The sequence below is a fragment of the Argentina anserina genome, chromosome 6, assembly GCF_933775445.1.
Source record: "Argentina anserina chromosome 6, drPotAnse1.1, whole genome shotgun sequence".
NCBI lineage: Eukaryota > Viridiplantae > Streptophyta > Magnoliopsida > Rosales > Rosaceae > Argentina > Argentina anserina.
This window is the reverse complement of record NC_065877.1, coordinates 25,661,565-25,682,783: the sequence shown is the minus strand read 5'-3', so window position 1 is coordinate 25,682,783 and position 21,219 is coordinate 25,661,565. Positions and strand designations below refer to the sequence as shown.

General features: G+C 38.8%; 1 protein-coding gene across 1 annotated transcript; it reads right to left on the bottom strand.

Annotated features, from left to right (window-relative positions):
• Positions 1–888: 888 nt before the first annotated feature.
• On the bottom strand, positions 889–15,887 carry LOC126797162 (jacalin-related lectin 19-like). Its single transcript, XM_050523835.1, is given in 4 exon segments — positions 889–1,324; positions 1,326–1,340; positions 14,832–15,056; positions 15,735–15,887. Coding segments are annotated over 4 exon segments (729 nt in total). The 3' UTR covers positions 889–988.
• Positions 15,888–21,219: the final 5,332 nt, after the last annotated feature.

Genomic DNA, 21,219 nt, shown 5'->3' with positions numbered 1-21,219 from the left:
CAGTCCCTATCCAGAGTGAAGGTTCACTCTGAAGTTTCAGAGTGAAGTTTCAGAGTGAAGTTCCAATTTTGGCACGCTTTTCGGTCAAAGTTTTTCACCATAAGCGATTTAATATTTAGTTATGCTATTCAAGATCATCTCTACAAAATTTCATCCAATTTGACAATGATTTGAGCTTTCAAAATTGAGATTTACACGAACGGTTCACGTTGAACAGTTTTAATTCATTCATTGATTTAATCTAATTTCAATACCTTAACGATGTCCGAATTAGATGAAATTTTGTAGAGATGATCTTGAATAGCATAACTAAATATTGAATCACTTATGATGAAAAAATTTGACCAAAAAGTGTGTCAAAATTGGAACTTCACTCTGAAACTTCATATTGAACATTCACTCTGGATAGGGACTATATATATATATATCATGTTGTAGCTTTACTTTACACATGAAATATACACAGAAAATTCTTCTCTATCTCATCACCTTGTTTTCATTACTTCTCTCTGTCATAAATTCATTATCTATACTGTTATAAAGAATATTATCAACACAAATACACAAGCCAATGTAAAATTCATTATCTATATATACCATCGGTACTGTTAAGTCGCGCGTTAACTCGTCCTGATCTAGAAAATCAAGCCTTCAAGTGAAGAGTTTTCACTCTTCCAAGTCGAATTTGGGAAACTGTACGTAAAGATTACTTGCTACGATCGATGAATAGAGACGCAGACACCGCACTTTCGGACTTATGTATGTATGGAAACAAAACTTGAAATGCATGCATGCTGACATGTGAAAATTCTTTCATATATTGTCCAGTAGATTAGTGCACTAACGTTTATTGATAATTCACAAGTGCAAACTACTTGCGACTTGAGAGACACTATGCATCCAGCATTTGTGAGCTTCGTGACATTTGATATAGGTTCGATCATGGCAAGCATATATTAGGAGCCATGTAATACAATGTTTTTAACTATCAGCGAAGAGTGGTCTTTTCAGTTTCTCTCCGGGCTGAAGGTTTCCAAACCGTGCTGGTAAGCCTTCGGAAACTTTTCTCAACTCTCCGAAAGAGCTGTATTTTGGGAGCATGATATACGTGAAACCCAATTGCATCTAGGTACCAACCACCTCTTCCCTTTAAGCCAACAATCTTGCCTCCATCAACAGTGAAAGTAAAGGGTGTGCCTTCTTCAACTCCGAATGGTCCAAATGTTCTTCTGTTGCTCTCAAATTTGAGTGACCGGATCACCGGGCTGCCACCAAACACCACCGGACAATAGTGTCCTCTCACATTCACTAGGAACTCATTGGGGGTACTGCAACTTTATCTACAATAAGCAAGGAAGACAATAGAAAAGTTTTAACGATCATGATTCATGACTTTCGGCCCAAGTTACCGGTGTGTACCCAAGTTATGGATCTCCTTCTTCGATTTAGGGTTTATAGTAAACTCTTGGATATAGTAAGTACAGTAAGTAGTAAGAGCATATTGTAGAAACATGAAATTTAAAGAAGTAAATCATCTTCATTAAATGATTAAATCGACCAAGAACCCGAAAAATTAAAATTGCACACGTGGCCTAAAAGTCAACAAAGTTGGTATGGATCCGAATAAACCTCGTGTTAGCACATAAACAGATGATCGTAATCGAAGCTACGTGATTCCGACTTAAATCGGAAATTGAATGTCATTAACGATATGAAATGGTAATCGGACATTTGATTAAATTAATAAATTCTTTAACGGTTATAATTAAATCAATTATTTTTCTGCCTAATTTAGTTATGAGAATAACTCATTTTAAATTAATCAGAAAATACATATTGATTTAATTATACAATTAAAGAAATTTATTATTTTAGTGTTATTAAAATTTTCTATAAAATAGAAGCCTTGACACTATAAATACCCCTTCCAACATGAAGAGAATGAGGAATTGAGAAGAAGAGAGAAAATCACTTGAGCAAGATCACTATCGAGAAATCCCGAAATCTTCCAAGTCTACGAAGAATCATCAAGCTGCCAAATCGATCGTTCTTCATCAAATACAAATCCAAACTCAAGTCCAAAAAGAATCATCAAGCTGTCAAATCGATCATTCTTCATCAAGTCGAAATCCGAACTCAAGTCCACGAAGAATCATAAAGTTTGGTTGAAAAGCTCACCCGAACGGTTGAAGAAAAGGACGTGGAAATCGCTGAACTTTATAGCAAATTGGAAGATCACGATGCTGAGAACTCCACCAAATGGTCGCCTGGCAGAAGCAAAGTAAATGAAAAGGGAGAAACGTCCAAGAACGATGGCGACTCGCTTGGTTCCTTATCACTCCAGCAATTGCAGGACATCATCACCAACTCAATTCGTGCTTAATATGGATGTCCTTCTCGTGACTCCCTCACTTACTCCAAACCTTACACTAAGAGGATCGATAGCTTAAGGATGCCGCTGGAGTATCAGCCACCAAAGTTCCAACAATTTAAAGGTAAAGTGAACCCAATGCAACACATCGCCCACTTTGTAGAGACTTGCAGTAATGCCGGGACAGAAGACGATCACCTTGTCAATCAGTTTGTTCGCTCATTGAAGGGAAATGCCTTTGAGTGGTATACAGTCTTAGAGTCGTAGTATGTTGACAGTTGGGACCAAATGGAGCGTGAGTTCCTCAATCGATTCTATAGTACAAGGCGGACTGTGAGCAAGATGGACCTAACTAACACGAAGCAACGAAAGGATGAACCCGCGGTCGACTACATCAATAGATGGCGCTCACTTAGCCTTGATTGCAAGGACCGACTGTCAGAGGTGTCAGCCGTTGAAATGTGCATCCAAGGCATGCACTTTGATTTGCTATACATCTTGCAAGGAATCAAGCCTCGTTCTTTCGAAGAGTTGGCTACTCGAGCCCACGACATGTAGCTAAGTTTGGCAAGTCATAAGGGAAATAATGAAATCCTGGTTGACCAACGAAAAGACAAAGTCTTCGGAAGCAGATTTGACAAGGTTATGAAGAAGCCTTCTAAAGAATCAATGGTCATCAATACTGCACATGTTAAGATCTCTACGCGGGATAAGAAGGAGTTCAATAAGGTGGAATCTCCTCGAACCTATGATAGGAGTAAACACACGTTAAAGGAGATGGAGCGAAAGACGTACCCGTTCCCAGACTCTGATGTGGCGAGCATGTTAGAGGATCTGCTGAAAACAAGATAATAGATCTTCCGGAGTGCAAACGTCTAGAAGAAATGCATCGTGTCAACGATCCGAAGCATTGCAAATATCATCGCCTCCTTAGTCACCCTATAGAGAAATGTTTTGTTCTCAAGGATTTGATAATGAATATCGCCAAGCAAGGGAAGATTGAGCAGGACGTTGATGACATTGCTGAAGTCAATTGCACTACCGTAATGTTCGAATCATTCGGGCCAGTTCCATTCCCTTTTCACCCAATGAAAGCACCGTTCCACTTCACAAAGGAGGCACACGAATATAAGAAGACCAGAGAAGTTAAAGAATGTCATCCTTCCACGCCTATCCCCCAAGTTGCCTCTAGTGCCGATGATAAAGGATGGATATTGGTCACCCGGAGAAGAACTCGCAAAGGTATGATGTCAAATTCATTGATTGCCCAACCAAGTCATAAGAAATCACCTCCACGACGGGTGGATAACGGATGAGGGCGTTTTGAGACGAAAGTCGTTTCATATTTGTAGAAGCCTCTTCGCCGGAACTTGTTAAAAGAAATTTTCCTATAAAACAACCGAATGTCACTTCAGTGGCCACAAGTTGTGAAGTCAGCTCTAAAGAAGACGAGAAGCCTGAAGTAAGGGAAATAGGTGCAAGTCAAGTGTTAAAGAAAAATGAGGTGTTGAAACAATTAGAGAGTCTACATTTGCAACTCAGCCTCTCTGACTTGATGCAATTGCCAAAATCAACGAGATGCACACTTATGGAGTTGCTTATTGACGTAGGAAAACACTCCACAAGCATAACGGAATGTGGCACATGTGATGCATATTGTGATACCATTCACTTCGTAAATGATGACCTCCACTTGGGCTCTAAGCCACATAATCGGCCTCTTTTTCTGACAGGGTACATGCGAGAGCGGAAGTTGAATCACATGCTCATAGACGAAGGGTTAGCAGTAAATATCATGCCCAAGTCAACCATGTCTCAACTCGGCATCAATGTTGATGAGTTATCAAGGAGTCGTCTCATGATCCAAGGTTTCAACCAAGGAGGACAAAAAGCGATAGGAATGATCAGACTAGACATGGACATGGGAGAGCTAAAATCAAACACCTTGTTCCATGTCATCGATGCGAAGACCTCGTATAACTTGTTGTTGGGACGACTACGGGTACATGAAAATGGCATCATACCATCCACTTTACATCAATGCTTCAAGTTATATCGTGGAGGTGTGAAAACCGTGGTAGGAGAAACCAAACCATTCACAGAAACTGAATCATACTTTGTGGATTCTAAATTCTATACAGATGAGGAGTCAATGAAAGAAGTCCTTCCGGTCGGTGTACCCTCTACGAGAAAGCCGCTAAAGTTAGGGAGAATGATGCCAAATCAAAACATTGAGCTTCATTTGAAGTGTCACAAAAAGCCAGCCATGCCTTTCCGGTCCTTAGCTATGTCCTGAAGTCTAGACGAAGGGAGGGGGTCTCCATTTGTGGGGACCAAGTCACAAGAGTGTCCACGTAAATTAGAAGAGGATGATGTGAAATTGTTGAGGGAGGAATCAACATTGCCATTAATAAAGGTTAGCAACCGAAATCCTACAAAGCAGCCACTAAAGGGGTTTGTCAAACCAATTCAAGGTAAGACAGAACATGGATGGCTGCCCAAGAAAAGAACAAGTGAAGGGTTCGATCCTAACGCATACAAGCTGTTAAAAAATGCTAGATATGACTTTGGTTCATCAAGCAAAAAGGACGATCAAGCTGCAGCAAAGATGGCGCATGAGTTCGATGAATCACAAAAGAAGTTAAGAGAGCAAGGGGCAACAGTTGATCCTTCTAAAGCTCATCTCAGTTTCACTTCGAGCAAGCCAATCATAATTTCAGGAAGAAAAAGGGTGGAGCGAGCCAGTGTGCAACATATCAGTGTCGAGGTAGTTGAAGAGAAGAGTCAAGAGGTCAGTCAAACCCTCGCATTTCGTTGCTCGATCGCATTCGTCCAGGTTCCCGAAGAGCAACATCTGAATGTATTGAATGATCAATCACAAGGGCGTCGATTTTTGACAGTGTGAACATGACAACAAGTAGAGGTTCAGTCTTCAATCGCATCGGTAGTATAACCACTCGGATCTCCGTATTTAAAAGGATGTCAAGTTCAGATAGAGATAAGAAAGAGTCAAACCCCATTCCGCGAAAGCCTGCATTGGAAAGGATCTAAGCACCTAAGGAACGAAAAATATGCAAAAGGAAAACGACTTGTAGTCAAGCGGAGAGCAAAGAAATCCGAAGTCTTATCCCGTCACGCATGAAGAGGCATTGTGTGTTGAAAGTGGATTCCACGAATCAACTCAAAGTGAAGCAACATATCATCATATTCATTGGCCAAAAAGGAGATAGAAATCTCGATAATGGCGGTGAGGATGACATTGTCCAAACCTCTTATCATGTCACGGTGGCAGAAGCAGATGTCGTAGAGGAAGACGATCATGAATATTTTGAAATTGAAGTAGACTAAACTCCTCCAGAACTTGAAGACGGGGGGGGGGGGGGGGGGGGGGAGGCAAGCCACTATGGACAAACTTAAGACTTAAGGAGATTAACTTGGGAATAGAGAAAGACCCAAGACCTATTTTTGTGAGTGCGTCTTAAAGTTCCGAAGAAGAAAAAAAATATCTTGATCTGTTGCTCGAGTACAAAGATATTTGCTTGGACGTACAAAGAAATGCCCGGCCTGGATCCAAAGGTAGCAGTTCATCGATTTGCTGTCAAACCGGAGACTCGGTCGACCAAGCAAACATAAAGATGCTTTCGAACAAAATTTATTCCTCAAATTGTAGCAGAAGTTGATAAGTTGATTGCCACAGGCTTCATTAGAGAGGTTCAATATCCCCAGTGGATCGCAAACATTATTCCTGTCAAGAAGAATAACAAACAAATACGCGTTTGTGTAGATTTTTGTGACTTAAATGAAGCATGTCTAAAAGATGATTTCATTCTGCCAATCATAGAGCTCGTGGTGGATGCGACAACCGGGCATGAGGTTTTGTCATTCATGGACAAATCATCAAGTTAGAACCAGATAAGGATGGCCTTAGAGGATGAGAAACTCACTGCATTTCGAACTTCCAAAGGAATTTATTGCTATAAGGTCATACCATTCGGGTTAAAAAATGCAGGTGCAACGTACCAACGCGCTATGCAGAAAATTTTCGGTGATATGCTGCACAAGTATGTAGAATGCTATGTTGATGATTTGGTTGTCAAAACAAAGAAAATAAGTGAACACCTGCAAGATCTACGAAGAGTGCACCATAGGGAATCCCTTGAAGTTTACCTTCGGCGTCAATTCTGGAAAATTTCTTGGATTCATCGTGAAGCACTGAGGCATCAAGGTAGACCAATCAAAAATTAAAGCCATCTAGGAAATGCCAGAGCCAAGAAATTTGCGCGAGTTGAAAAGCCTCTAAGGACGACTTGCCTTCATCAGACGATTATCAAACATGGTGGGCCGTTGCCATCCATTAAGTCGACTCATGATGAAAGATGTTCCATTTTTATGGGATGAGAGCATAAAGAAATACATGGTGAATCATCCGGTGTTGGGTGCACCTATCGCCGGGAAACCTCTTATGATTTGCATCGTGGCTCAAGAGAGATAACTTGGGGCCATTCTTGCCCAAGAAAATGAAGCCAAAAAGGAGAAAGCCTTGTATTACTTAAGTCAGACCCTCACCGGACCTGAGCTAAATTATCCGCCGATAGAGAAGATGTGTCTTGCACTTGTCTTCGCCATTCAAAAGTTGAGGTATTACATGCAACCTTACACAATGCACTTGGTGGCGCGAGCCGATCCAGTTAAGTTCATATTATCTAAACCAGTTCTGACATGGTGCATGGCTAAGTGGGCGTTATTATTGAACCAATACGACATCGTTTATGTGCCAGCTAAAGCAGTAAAAGGACAGGCGTTGGCCGACTTTTTGGCAGACCACCCTATTCCAGCAGATTGGGAAATCTCAGATGAATTTCCGGACGAGGAAGTCTTCTTTGCAGAGGTCCTCCCTACTTGGAAGATGTTTTTCGATATCTCATCTAGGGCAGGGGCTAGTGTTATCTTTGTCTCTCGATAAAAACAGATATTGTCTTATTCTTTCACTCTTGGGGAACTGTGCTCCAACAATGTCGCAGAGTACCAAGCGTTGATCATGGGATTGCAAACATCGTTAGAAATTGAAATCCAAAGTCTCAAAGTGTATGGAGACTCGAAGTTGGTAATTGATCAACTGCTCACTAATTACGAGGTCAAGAAAGAAGATTTGGTACTTTATTTCCAACTCACCACACAACTCTTGAAGGGCTTTAATAATGTTACACTCATACATGTGCCACGGAAAGAAAATCAAATGACGGACGCATTGGCAAACTTAGTGGAAACTTTGGCATTGTCTAGAGATGAAATTTTAGACATTCTTATTTGCCAAAGGTGGGTCATGACAACAAAGCATTCACTCTAGTCTGGCAGTTCTCATGTAGTGTCAGTTTACACCATTGACGTTGAAGATTTGAGACATCCTTTTATCGACTATCTTGAGAACAATAAGCTTCTCGAAAATTCGAAGTAAAGGTGGAGCATCAAGCGGCGAGCACCACGCTTCCTCTACTACAAAAAAACTTTATATCGGAGGTCATTTGACGGATTACCCCTTCGATGCTTGGGAAAACATGAAGCGGTCAAAGCCATGGAAGAGGTTCATTCTGGAGTGTGTGGAGCACATTAGTCAGGACCAAAGTTATATATTCAAGTAAGACGACTAGGGTATTATTGGCCCACCATGGTCAAGGATTGTATGGAGTATGCGCAAAAATACCAAGCTTGTCAGTTTCATGCCAAATTCATTCATCAGCCACGTGAGCTGTTGCATCCGACAATTGCTTCGCACCCATTCGACGTCTGGGGAATAGATGCAATTAGACCCATCACTCCGAAATTATTGGCTGGTCATATGTACATTCTGGCAGCCACAGATTCCTTCTCAAAGTGGGCAGAGGCGATACTGCTCAAAGAAATAAAGAAAGAAAATATTGTGGACTTCATTACGGGAAGCATTATACAATGCTATGGTATACCGCGATGCATCATCACAGACAACGCCAAGTACTTCTCCAATACCGCAACAGAAAAGTTGAGCAAGAAATTCCACTTCAAACTTCACTTCTCTTCGATGTACAACGCCCCGGAAAATGGTTTGGGAGAAGCATTCAATAAAACACTTTGTAACATTCTGAAGAAAACTGTCAGCAAGAAGTAGAGGGATTGACATGAGATTCTGGGCGAAGCCCTCTGGGCTTATAGAATAACGTATCGGACAGCCATAAATGCTACACCTTATTATCTCGTCTATGGTGTCGAAGCCGTGTTACCATTAGAGAAAGAAATTTCGTCATCGAGAATCGCTTTGCAAGAAAGTCTCACAAATGAGGAAAATGTCAAGTTGCACCTTCAAGAGTTAGAAGCTTTGGACGAGAAGAGGCTTGATGCACAACAACACCTGGAATGCTACCAAGCTCAGATGTCACATGCCTTCAACAAAGGTGTTCGACCACGGTCATTTTCAAGTTGATGATTTAGTTCTTGTTGTTCGAAGACCCATCATTATGACGCACAAGACTGACTCCAAATTCAAGTCAAAGTGGGATGGTCCTTACGTTGTCAAAGAAGTAAACACCAATGAGGCTTATAAAATTGTGATGGAAGACGGTCTGAGGATCGGTCCCATCAACGACAAGTTCTTGAAAAAGTACCATGCTTGAAAACGTCAATGTATGCTCCAAGTCAGCACGAGCCTAAACTGCATTAGACAAAAAAAATGCTCCACGCCTGCATGAGCTTAAACTGCACGAGGCAAAAAAAAAACCTTGAACTACGTGATGACTTGATTCCTTCTTTAGAATGATACGTAGGCAGCTTGAGAATAACAATCTTAAATTCAGTCACACCAAAATAAAAATAAGGGTTTGTCCATCAAATGATAAAACAAATTCTTATTTCACTGATAATATGTTGAATTTCAAAATCGACTTATTACAAGATGATTGAAAAAAAAACATAACAAAAAAAAAGAGCAAGTCTCGATCATTCAAGCCAGCTATCATATCCAGGTCAAACACTTGAAGCTACTACGATGTTCTTCAAAACTAGCTCGCAACTTCTTTACCTCTTCAATCTCTGCTGCAGTCAGTTCTGGAATCTCTCGGATTTGGCACTTCTTCTGTTCTAGATCAATAAGTCTTGCATCGTGAAGAAGAAGGTCCACATCTAGCGAGTCCAACGTCTGCTCTAGCTTTTATTGTTCTTTCTTCAAGTTCTCAAGGGACTCAAGTGTAGACTGACGCTTATCAAAAGTATTTTGTCGAATCTCTTAAGCTGTCGTGATTTCAGACTCTGTCTCAAATAATTTTTGGGCGCTTGTGCCCATGGCGCATTTGTGAGTGCATGCAAGTCTTACCGAGTCATACAGGGTAAGGCTTGTCCTCAACTGCTCCAATTTGTTGTTGATTGTTGATGGGTCGACTTCATATTTGCTAAGTTCATTCGTCAACATATCAAGTTCATTCTTCCCAGCAATAATCATCTTAAGAGAATACGTCGCTATCAAGCCTTCTATCTTTGCACAAACTTCTGTAGCTGCTTTTATGCGGATGTTGTAGAGCCATTGACTTGTATCCACTATCTCAATATCGCACACAGAAGCTTCAAGAAATATTGCTTTCTGAAGGCTTTGTACTCTCCTTTCGACGTACTTTTTTTTTCTGGGGAGTATTAGCTGCACACTCCTCAAAAAGAAATTGAACGCTGTCACCTGGGCAGAGTTCATCAAAATAACCGATATCTTCAAGCTGGGAGGAACAAAATCGGGTCAAGTCGGCAATAAGTGAACTGTTGAATATGATACATTCAACATAACTAAATGGGACAAGTACAAAAGCAACTACAACAAAAATGTTCAAGTGAATACCTCAACATGCGCGGGATTGTAGTAAATAGGGCCAAGATCAGCATCATTCCTCTTTTGACATTTGAAGTGCACGTCACTGTGGGCACTACTGCAGCTTCCGTTATGCCTTCTGGATGTAGCGACCTTCTCCTTCGGTTTGGGGCGAGAATCTGATGAATCTCTGATTCCTTCCAAAATTGGAGGAGGTGGAACCTGATAGTTATTAACCGGGGGGCAAAGCTGGACGTTGACCAAAATTTGAAAATGAGTTGTCGCACGGTCGTCTCCTTTAGCTTTTGGAGGCTCTTGTTGCTGCAAATTCACAATGATTATCTTCATAGGCTTCTTCAATGCACGATGATGAACTTTGAACCACCATTGGACGTAGTCCTGAGTACCCATAAGCTTCGTGATGTCGCTTTTCATAGGCAGGATCGCCTCACCTTTATGCCGAGCTTCGTCAAATTATCCCAAAACAAGTATGAACAAGCCAAAGTTACGGGCCGACGATCTTCGTGGGAACCTCCGGGAACACCCTGAACATATCCGAATTGTCGGCTGAATCGTTGAGGGCTATAGGGTTCGATTACTTGCCGACTAACTTGCCACAAGGACACAAATCCGGAGCAAAGACTAATCAGATAGGCAGAATCCGAAGGAGAGGCTCCATGGGTGTCCACAATCCGTTTGCGCACACTCAGAGTTTTGGCAAATCGTTCTATCTGCACGTCATCACAAGCAGTGAATAAGGCATGGGCCTACCCATCCTCAAAATGTCTTGCCGAAAATTCCCCTAAAATATGGACCATCAAGAGCCTGAAGCTTTCTGGATGTCGAGAGAAGAAATGGGTGCCAAAATATTCGCCCAACCACCCGTACAAGTAATGAAAAGGAAGCGTGGTTGGACAACTTCCTGGATCATTAGAGACAGATATGGCATTCAAACCTTGATATATATTCGCCAATACGGGAACCGCCAGACAATAGTTCTGACCTCGGGGCATTCTGTAAGCGATCTTAAAAACTCCTGCATGAATAAAACCTGCATCATTCTTCAGGAATACGAACAAATGAAGCCAACACGCATAAAAGGCAGAGAGGTAAACATATTTCATGATTGCTTCTTCTACGCCTAAATTCTCGAATGGTGAAAGGTCTTCCAGAGTTCGCTGGCGAATTCCCGTATCTCATCTTGGCAGGAGGTCTCTTGTATCTCATCTTTCTTTTATACCAATACCGTATCCATGTAGTTATCTTCACGTTGCTACGCTCTATCTTACACAATCTATGGTAAGCAAGAAACAAATAACAACAGGTTTTGGGGATGAGAAGCTCCCATTGTTTGCTCTTTGCAGAAAACTCATCAATGGGTGGAACGACTTCGTCATAAAACCTGCCAAGGATAAGCAAGCCTCCAATATACTCAAGGTCCAAAAGAGATATAGACATCTCCCCTTGCGATGTGTGTAGAGTGTTCATAGAAGGGCACCAATATTCACAAAAAGCTCGCACCACGGGAGCAACACGATCATAGCTGAATAATGACGCAAACACTGCTCGAATGAGGCCCGCCTTCTACCCACTCCCAGTAGCACTCTGTATAGGTAAAGCCGTTGGTAGTTTGAAACATACCCTATCACACAGAGTTGTTAGATATAGAGTCGTGGAGAAGCTTGAACGACTCCATAGGAGCATCTTTGTCACGATGTGCAGTCAACATCAAAAAGTCTGAACTTAGCTCCTTGTTGCCTAACTTGGGTGATTGGAAGCTGGCTACTTGGCAATTCACTGCGTAAGACCACTGCGAGACGGGAGTTGAGCTGCCATAAAATGGAGCTTCAAAGGCGAATGGCCCAGTGAGAGAGGGATATACAGTTAAATTGGTGCCTTCTTGTTGCTCATCTTCAACATCGTCGAGGATAGTGATCATCCCGTCTTTGAACCTTTTGAAAGCCGCCATGCTGAATGTGATGTGTAAAGCCTAAAATGCTTTTATTGAGTGTTATCAAGTCTATAAAATGAAAGCAGTCAAGCGATTATGCCGTTTACGTTCTTCAAACTCTTGAAAGTCGTCGTGGTGAATGTGATGCGTAAAGCCTAAAACGCTTTTATTGTGTGCTGTCAAGTCTATGAAATGAAAGCAGTCAACCAATTAGGTAGTTAACGTTCTTCAAATCTGCTAGAAATCAACTCGTTTCGAAAGTAGTCGAATGGCTAGATTGATCGCGACTCTCAGATTGTTGTCAAAATCCTACAAGAAAAAAAAAGGGTCAAAGTCAGACCAGTAAAAAAAATCAAATATCAAAAGTCAAAGTCATACTAAAAAAGGGGTCAAAAGTCAAAAGTCAAAGTCAGAGTTTAAAAAAAAAGGGATCGCATTAAAACACGAGCCCAAGCTGAAGCTCGCACCCGCACAACAGCCAGGAGCAAGCGCCCCCTTCACCAACCTTGCCCACACCTTCGGCGCACCACAAGCGCTGTGACCTCGTCGCTGACACCCTCCTCCCTCCGTCCGGCAGACTCGAGCAGGAGCCGCCGGAAGCAGCTCGGACGCACCTCAACCCGTCACACACTTGGGCATCGATCTCCGCCGTCGGGGCACCTCCGGCCGACGCACCACCCGCATTGTGACCATCTCGCCATCTTCGTCTCCCTTCCAGCCGTGGATGGCCTTATCGTCGCCGGAAGCAAGAGAACCAAGGGAGAAACCAGCCGGCTTTTCCAGTGTCTCCGATCGCCTCTCTGGCCACCGTTTAGGTCAACTCCGGTATTTTTCTTCTTCTCCTCTTCGTGCTAGACAAGTATGTGTCATTAGTTCTTGGATTGGACGAAGTTTTGAGGAATTTGGATGTTGAAAATTTCTGAGGCCGTGTTGTTCTTCGTCGTGCTTCGATCGCGAAGTCTGCTTCAGCTTGATTCTAGTATTCTTGATATCTGTGGTGAAGTTTTGTTGTTCGCAACCTGGATTGAATGGGTCAGAATTCCAAATTGCTGTATATTAATTTATTGAAATGCATGAATTTTGGTCCCTCACTTTGCCGAGAAGCTACCTGAAGAAGAAACAAAACACCAGAGACGTTAGTACGTGGTTGCGGAATAGAAGTTTCAAGTCACGGGAGGCTACCTTCCTTTCTTCTGTGTGTTGAATTAGAAGATTGTATGAGATTAAATAGGAGATTACAATGAACTTTATAGGACAGAATGATGGAAAATGGCCCTACTCGCACTTACAATATGTTAATGAGTGATATTTGCCAAAAATGGAGGATTTGAGCTGCCAGACTGTTGTTTGTTGAGATGCTTGGCTAAAATAAACTGTATGATGCATTTGTTTATCCTTGGCCAAAATGGGAACTAAAAAGACGATGAGCATGTGACTTTGTTCATGGACATCAATGATAACATTGACCTCATTCTTTGTACCATCATGAACAAGATGAGTATTACTGTGGACCATGAATTCCGGTACTTTTCGGCATTACTGTCGCGAGGGCGTAGATGTTTTCGGTGGTGGATGGAAAGATTTTTAAAATTAGATTCATCTGATTAAAATATATAATGGAAAGATTACTACAAAATTTATGGAGCCTCGGAAGCTAGCTCCACAAATTCTCCAAATCAAAGTGCATACTTCAAGCTGCGCTTTCGGCACGTGACGACGACATGGTTGCAGCGCGACTTAAAATGAGGGCATTTGTAGACAGATGAAATTTAATGAAGTAAATCATCTTCATTAAAAAACTAAATCAACCAAGAACCCGACAAAATTGCACACGTGGCCCTAAAAGTCAAAAAGTTGGTGCGGATCTGAATAAAACTCATGTCAGCATATAAACATATGATCATAATTGAAGTTACGTGATTCCGACTTAAATAAAAAATTGAATGTTATTAACGATTCGAAATGGTAATCGGACATTTGATTAAATTAATAAATTCTTTAACGGTTATAATTAAATCAATATGTATTTTCTAATTAATTTAGTTATGAGAATAACTAATTTTAAATTAATAAGAAAATACATATTGATTTAATTATACAATTAAAGAAATTTATTATTTTAGTGTCATTAAAATATTCTATAAAATAGAAGCCTTGACACTATAAATACCCCTTCCAACATGAAGAGAATGAGGACTTGAGAAGAAGAGAGAAAATCACTTAAGCAAGATCATTCTCGAGAAGTCCCGAAGTCTCCCAAATTCATGAAGAATCATTAAGCTGTCAAATCGATCGTTCTTCATCAAATCCAAATCCAAACTCACGTCCACGAAGAATCATTAAGCTATCAAATCGATCGTTCATCATCAAGTCCAAATCCGAACTCAAGTCCACAAAGAATCATCAAGCTACTAAATCGTTCATTCTTCATCAAATCCAAATCAAAATTAAACACAAATTCTTAAGATCAAGTGCACGTCACTCTTGAGCCAAGTTACATGTGGAGATAGAATCAGAGGAGTTCACAAAGATTGTAACCCCCAGCTTGATTATCAATAAATTAAATTTTATTCTTACACGTGTCTACATTCTCGTTTGTTGTCAGATTCTCGTTCACACACATATAGGTTATCATTACTGTAAATACTAGCATAAAACCATGGCTCTCTACTATGAGTTTTGAAGCTGACCTCGGCTGTTTGATTGCCTCCAAGACCACCATGCTTTTCTGATGTAACAGGCTTACCGTTTTTATCATATACCACAACAATGGAGTCGATGCAATGGCCATAGATGAGAGTGACTTCTCTCACCCCTTGATATAGCCCATCATCCCAAGCATTTCCACCATTGCCTCCCCATGGTCCCAATACAATCGTCTTCTTCTTCCTACCTGAATTCTCCTTCCCACTCTCCTGCATAGAACAAGGTTCACCAATTTTTCTCTGTTCAACATCTAACAGATCGACTAGCTAGAAAACGAATTATTAAGAGAATTATACGTACCTTTAAGTATCAAAAGTTCAAAATTTTGCAAAGATACATGTGAATTATTCAATTATTCTAAAAATTTCTTCACCTGATTGTTCAACATTTGAAACCAAATAACCATCCTTACCATAAAATCAAACTTCTCCAATTCATATTCAGCAAGACGCTTACCTTGACTTTTGATTTTGTAGTCTTTCAATTCTCATTGCTAGAGCTTGGAGTATGATTGGCTTTATACTTCCTATATGACTTTTCCAATGAGTTACTTACGAAGATTTGAAAATCAATTCTTAGTTTGTTATATTGTTCCACCTCTTTACAGAATCAGCAAACAATATATAGATGTTGAAGGAAAAATATCATTAGTGTGCCTTCGTTAATGCAAATAAAGGAATAAGTTAATAACGTTTATGGTCAACGGATGTAACGGATCAATCACCATTATGTAGCCTTAATTATCATTATAATTACCATTTATTTCTATGTAATCTTGATCCCATATAAAGGGTATTATCAATGAGATGAGTAAATCATTTCATTTTCCCTACAACACGTTATCAGCACGTTTGCTTTAGATTTGAGTTTTAGCCAAAGAAAATAACATGAAAACCTAGATCGAAACCATAGCTTCTGCTGAAAAGAATTTTTATAGAAGAAGACGAAGAAGGCAGAAAATCACCAAGATTTCTTATCTGGGCACCCACATCTTTCTTTGTTCTCACCGTCGGCATCCTTCCACCATCGCTCCCCTCCATCGACTGAACGCTGCTGCAACATAGTTTTTTTCAGATCGATGAACTCGACCCAACTTAGTCCGCTCGTCGCCCCAAATTCGACCCAAGAACATAAAGAAATATGTTTACCTCTTTCTGGTATAATTGACAAGGTAATTTAAGTTATTACATGAATCATATTTTCTATTCACTTAATTTAAATAGAAATTATGATTAAATGTGACATAATCATTTAATTTACTATATAACTATTTACTACTCTCTGTTGTGAATTAGTATTTGTTATATGATTAAATGTGAGCTAATCATATAATTCTAATTCTTTTGTATGTAACGTATCACTTACACTACGACGATTAATGCGAGAAATGCGATGATTCAATTGAACGTGAAAAGAAACCACAATTACAGGCAGTTATTTGGCAAATTTACAAATCCGACGACGCTTGACTCAGATCTGCGGTTGCAGACCTCGACCCGGCGACTCCTAAATCGGATCCGTCGACCCGACCCGACCCATGAAAAAAAAGGTTTTTATCTTTAATTATTAAAAAAATTAATTACCTCTTATGGTAAACAGTTAAAGGTAATTATTTTATTACTTTTGCCGCTCAGTGAATCATATTTACTATTCATTGTTACTAATCTCAATTTAACAACTACTGTGTAAATTGTAAATGTGCAATCCACTTTACTTTTTATATATTATTTATTACCTTTATTGAATAAGGTAAATTAAAATCAAATGCAATTTCATTACATATGATTAAAGTGACTAATCATATAGTATTGTTGTTTTTTGCATGTGATTTATTTATAACCATGTGACGAGCAACATGGAATCATGAGATCAAGAATCACTTAAATATGCAGTTTATTTGGCAAACTGACAAGTAAGATCTAAATTAGTATTGTCGGTTTTATTGCATTTCATTCATATAAATGAAATTATATATGTTATATGAGCAAAGTACTCTCTAACTATTATTCATGTTATATGCTATGTTTTTTTTATCAAAATTTAATTACTTAGCATGTCATTAAATCGTGATATTATGATTTAAATTTTTAAGCATTATATATTTATACATGATCATTGACATGTATCATAAATACAATAATTGCCTAAGTCTTGTAAATTACTTAACCATGTTAAATGATATGCTCTATTTGTTGCATATGCTATGTTTATATAATTTTTATAATTATGTTATTTAGCATATGATATGAGAATTGTCATGATAACGAAATTTCATAATTCAAAAACAAAGAGAGGACAACCATATTCTTGTGATAAAGTATTTTCATGAAGCATCGAAAAATACGACCATTTCAATTATCGGTCTTGCAATATGATTTGTATTTCTTGGAAATTAATTACATTATATATCTTTATTGTGATAAAGCAACTTCATAAAGCTCTAAAGTGGCCATAATGTATCTTGGTATGTTTAATTTTCGTGTAGGTCTATTTACGGTTTTATACTGCGAAACTAACAAGTCTCATACTCTATCTACAGTTGGTTAAACCAGCACAACATACATTGGACTCTAATGAATTTGAGTACCAACTTACCCTACAAGCCAACCAAGGCTCAACAATGATCGAATTATGCAAACATGTTTTCCTATAAGTAACTTAGAAGCATATTTAAAATCTTGAATGATAAAGAAATGTCTCTCAAGACAAAGAAATGTCTTTCAAATAAGAGAGAAAAACTTCTCAGAATGAACTATGGATAATAATGAAGAAATAACCCTAAAGCAAATGGCAAATATTATGAACATGTAGGTTCATACAAACCGATCCATGGCAATTGGAGATATGATATGAGCAATTGAATGCCCTCTTACAAAAAGAGTGTAGAGTAATGAGAGTACTACAATTTGAAAAAGTATATTCAATATCAAACTACGAGAAAAAAAGCTCCTCAATTTTAAGAGCGACATAAATCTATGTCAATTCAAACTGTTTCAGACTTCGATTACAGTCTGTCACTAGTTTTCAAGATATAATTGTAATGGCTATTATATATGCCTAAAATTTTGGTATTAAGTACCTTTGGATTGGACAAGACCTTGATACAATCATGCACATATAACCAAAGTAATGAATTTTTTTCAATAAATTGAGAATATTCGAATATTAATCAAGATATACGTGGTTCAATTTTTAATATTTTGACTTTGCGAAGTACCGCATAAAATAAAGCAACTTCACAAAAAATTAGTATGATATGGATAACTAAATAAAAAAATGCATTATGCGATCCTCACGGCAATAGTACTGAAGAACAATAGTACTATATCCGTGGATATACCAAATAATATTAATCAACGATCACTAATTATAAATCCTTCGGGATTCATAATGTACATACCTTATGGAATGGAAATATTGTTTTACGATACTATCAATTCACTTAAACATTTGAGTTGATATTCCATTTTTATGTCTTAACTATATACCTCATTGGCATCTTGTGTAACAAGAGCCAACAAGAGAGAATATGACCTTTCAATGTTTGGAGTATTTATGTCAACGACTATTTCATGTGAAAATAATAACTGAGATTACAATTTACTTCTTTTGCACTATCTCTAATGACTGCAGATGTAACCGAGTATTAGAGAAGTTCATATGTCCATTTAGCAAGTATATATGAAACTGCTTAATAAATCCAATAACGTCAAAAGAAATTGACCTTCAGGATTTTGGCATATTTGGGCTTTGACACGATTTACTGGGATACACAGGTTGTGCTATATGTGTCCGTATATGAAAGGAGTTACACCAGGACACTCATATTTTTTGGATAAAATAGAAGTAAGAACTAAGGAAACAAAGTACTGTCAAAATCCTTAAATTTATTTTTATGGAGGAATTGAAGATGTAATTTCATCCCCAGATTTCGTCGCTCCCCTAAGATGGAATAATGATATTTTTGATGCATAAGTATATGCACTAACACCATATTATGCTTCTTATATCCATTATAATTAGGTATGTAAAACTAATCATTCAAATCTTATCAATTTCTTAAAGAAATTTGGATTGAGATCATCCTATGCAAAGGACATGTATTCTCACTGTGTTCAAGGATTGAATCTAACGAAAATTATGTGGATTAATTCAACCAACTTGCGGACACTTTAAATAATTTATGGTGTTAGTTGATGTGTTGAGACGCTGGTCACGTGTCATTACACCATTCACTACTAAAACTAATGTTACTTATCCTAGTTACAAACCCACTTAGTCTCACGGAAGATGACTAAAGTACTAGTCTTGATATTGGTAAATTGTAATGCGCACCAATCTTTTCGTTTATGGTAATGTAATTTTTGCACAAACAAATTATTACTCACTAGCTTTTTGCTATCACCTTAATCATTGTAAAAGGAATTACAATCGATAACATCGAAGAATCGAAATACTTGAGCTCGTAAGGATTGACACAGATCTAGAATCTTTGAGATCAACTAAATTAACCTACGTGCCAAATTGCGATGCCACATTGCATACTGGTGAAGCCAATTACTGTGAATAAATGTTCTTATTGGAGATGAGCATCCAGATAGTCTGTTATATTGCAACTTTGACAAGGGATCTCTTTTTCCGCTAGATATGTGGAATATCACTTTGATAAGACATTCTTCCTGTCGTTAGGGGGAGATAAGAACAAAGAATGTTCAAATGGAACGACAGGAATTGTCGTGGTTTGTCCCCACTGTGTCTCATATTGATCCTCACTATTGCACAAAGTGATGAGATCACAGATATTAGCTGCAAATATGCTTGCAAGGTTCAATGTCCTAAGAAGAGGACATAACGCCATCCAAAAGGAATTGGGCATTGCGTTGCCACCATAAATGGTGGCATGTTGGCACCATAAAGTGGCATAAATGGGGTCATAGGCCGTGGCTCACCAAGGAAGAGGGGGAGACCACCTTATGTTCGATATATACTCGATTAAAGGAAGAAAACGAGTTTGGCACAATTGGATCCATTGATCCATAATCTCAAATCCGCCTCATGAGAATGCCTGGATTTTGGTTATCACTGGGGGAACGCCTCAGATGTTAGAACAAATTCTTGAATATATAGAGATCTCAACCAAATACAAACCACATGAGGATGTAGGATATTGAGTCTTCATATCGAACCATACTTCGTTGAGAAATAACAACGTAGTAACTTTGGCCCAATGGAAAGAAGCGATCCAGCATGAACTAAAGTGCACTAACAAAGAGATAGGTATTTGGGCAGGTGAAGCCGACACTGCAAGTGTAAACTCTATCATATATCTTTGTTAGAATGCGTATGAGAATTAAGAGTATAGACTGACCTTATGGCGCAAGGTCTCTCACAAACGCACTGGAATCAACTACGATGAAATATTCTTTTGTAATGGACCATAAAGAGATATTCTCGTAATGGAAGTCATTGCACTCCACTACCTTATCAGTTTGGTAGTTTCTGAAAAACTGACAAATGCAGCTTATGAATGGTGAAATAAGGTATCTCTATAGGGATCAAAATTAATAGATATACATGAAAGTCATAGAACAGACTTTATCCACCCAAGAAATGGTTCTAGATCACGTAGTGTTACAAAAAGAATTGAAACGTTAACGAAGTAAAATACTTAATTATGAATAGGGATAAGATGTGTTATGTCATTGCGTATTCAATATATATTTGCAGAGTCTTTTAATGAACTAAAAAGATGTCGCCATTACAAATCCTAAGTCAAGAATGAAAAATATCATTGGGAAGACACAATCTCAAAATGGATCTTGAAGACTGTAATATTGATGATTAAACCATCAATCGGCTTTTAAGTACTCTAAAGGTTAAAAGTGAGGCTTCCATAGCTCTCATGATCAGTCGAAGTCTTTAAAAATAGATCCGTTTTCGTCTAATTGAAAGATGACGAATAAGTGTTGAGAAATGAGATTCCATATACAAGTGCAAAGACGCATTATTGCACTTAACACAATATACTTGACTCGACCTCTCATTCGTTGTATACCTTAGCGCCCACGCAACAACAATACTTAAAGGTTTAGGTTTATAGTCCCTATAAAAAAAATAGAAAACGACATGATGAGAATGAATACTATCCACGTCGTTACATTTTTGGCGTAAATAAATACGTACCAAATAAAACACATAATTAAATATGCAAAAGTTATCAAAGCTCCCATGATTAATGTGAAGATTAGGAGGAGGTGCAGACATCAAGGGGAGTCTAGCACATATATGCTAATCTTAAATGTAATAGGAGTGTTGTGCTCTTTTCTCCTTCGACTAAGGTTTTATTTTCTCCCATTGGGTTTTGTTACTTGG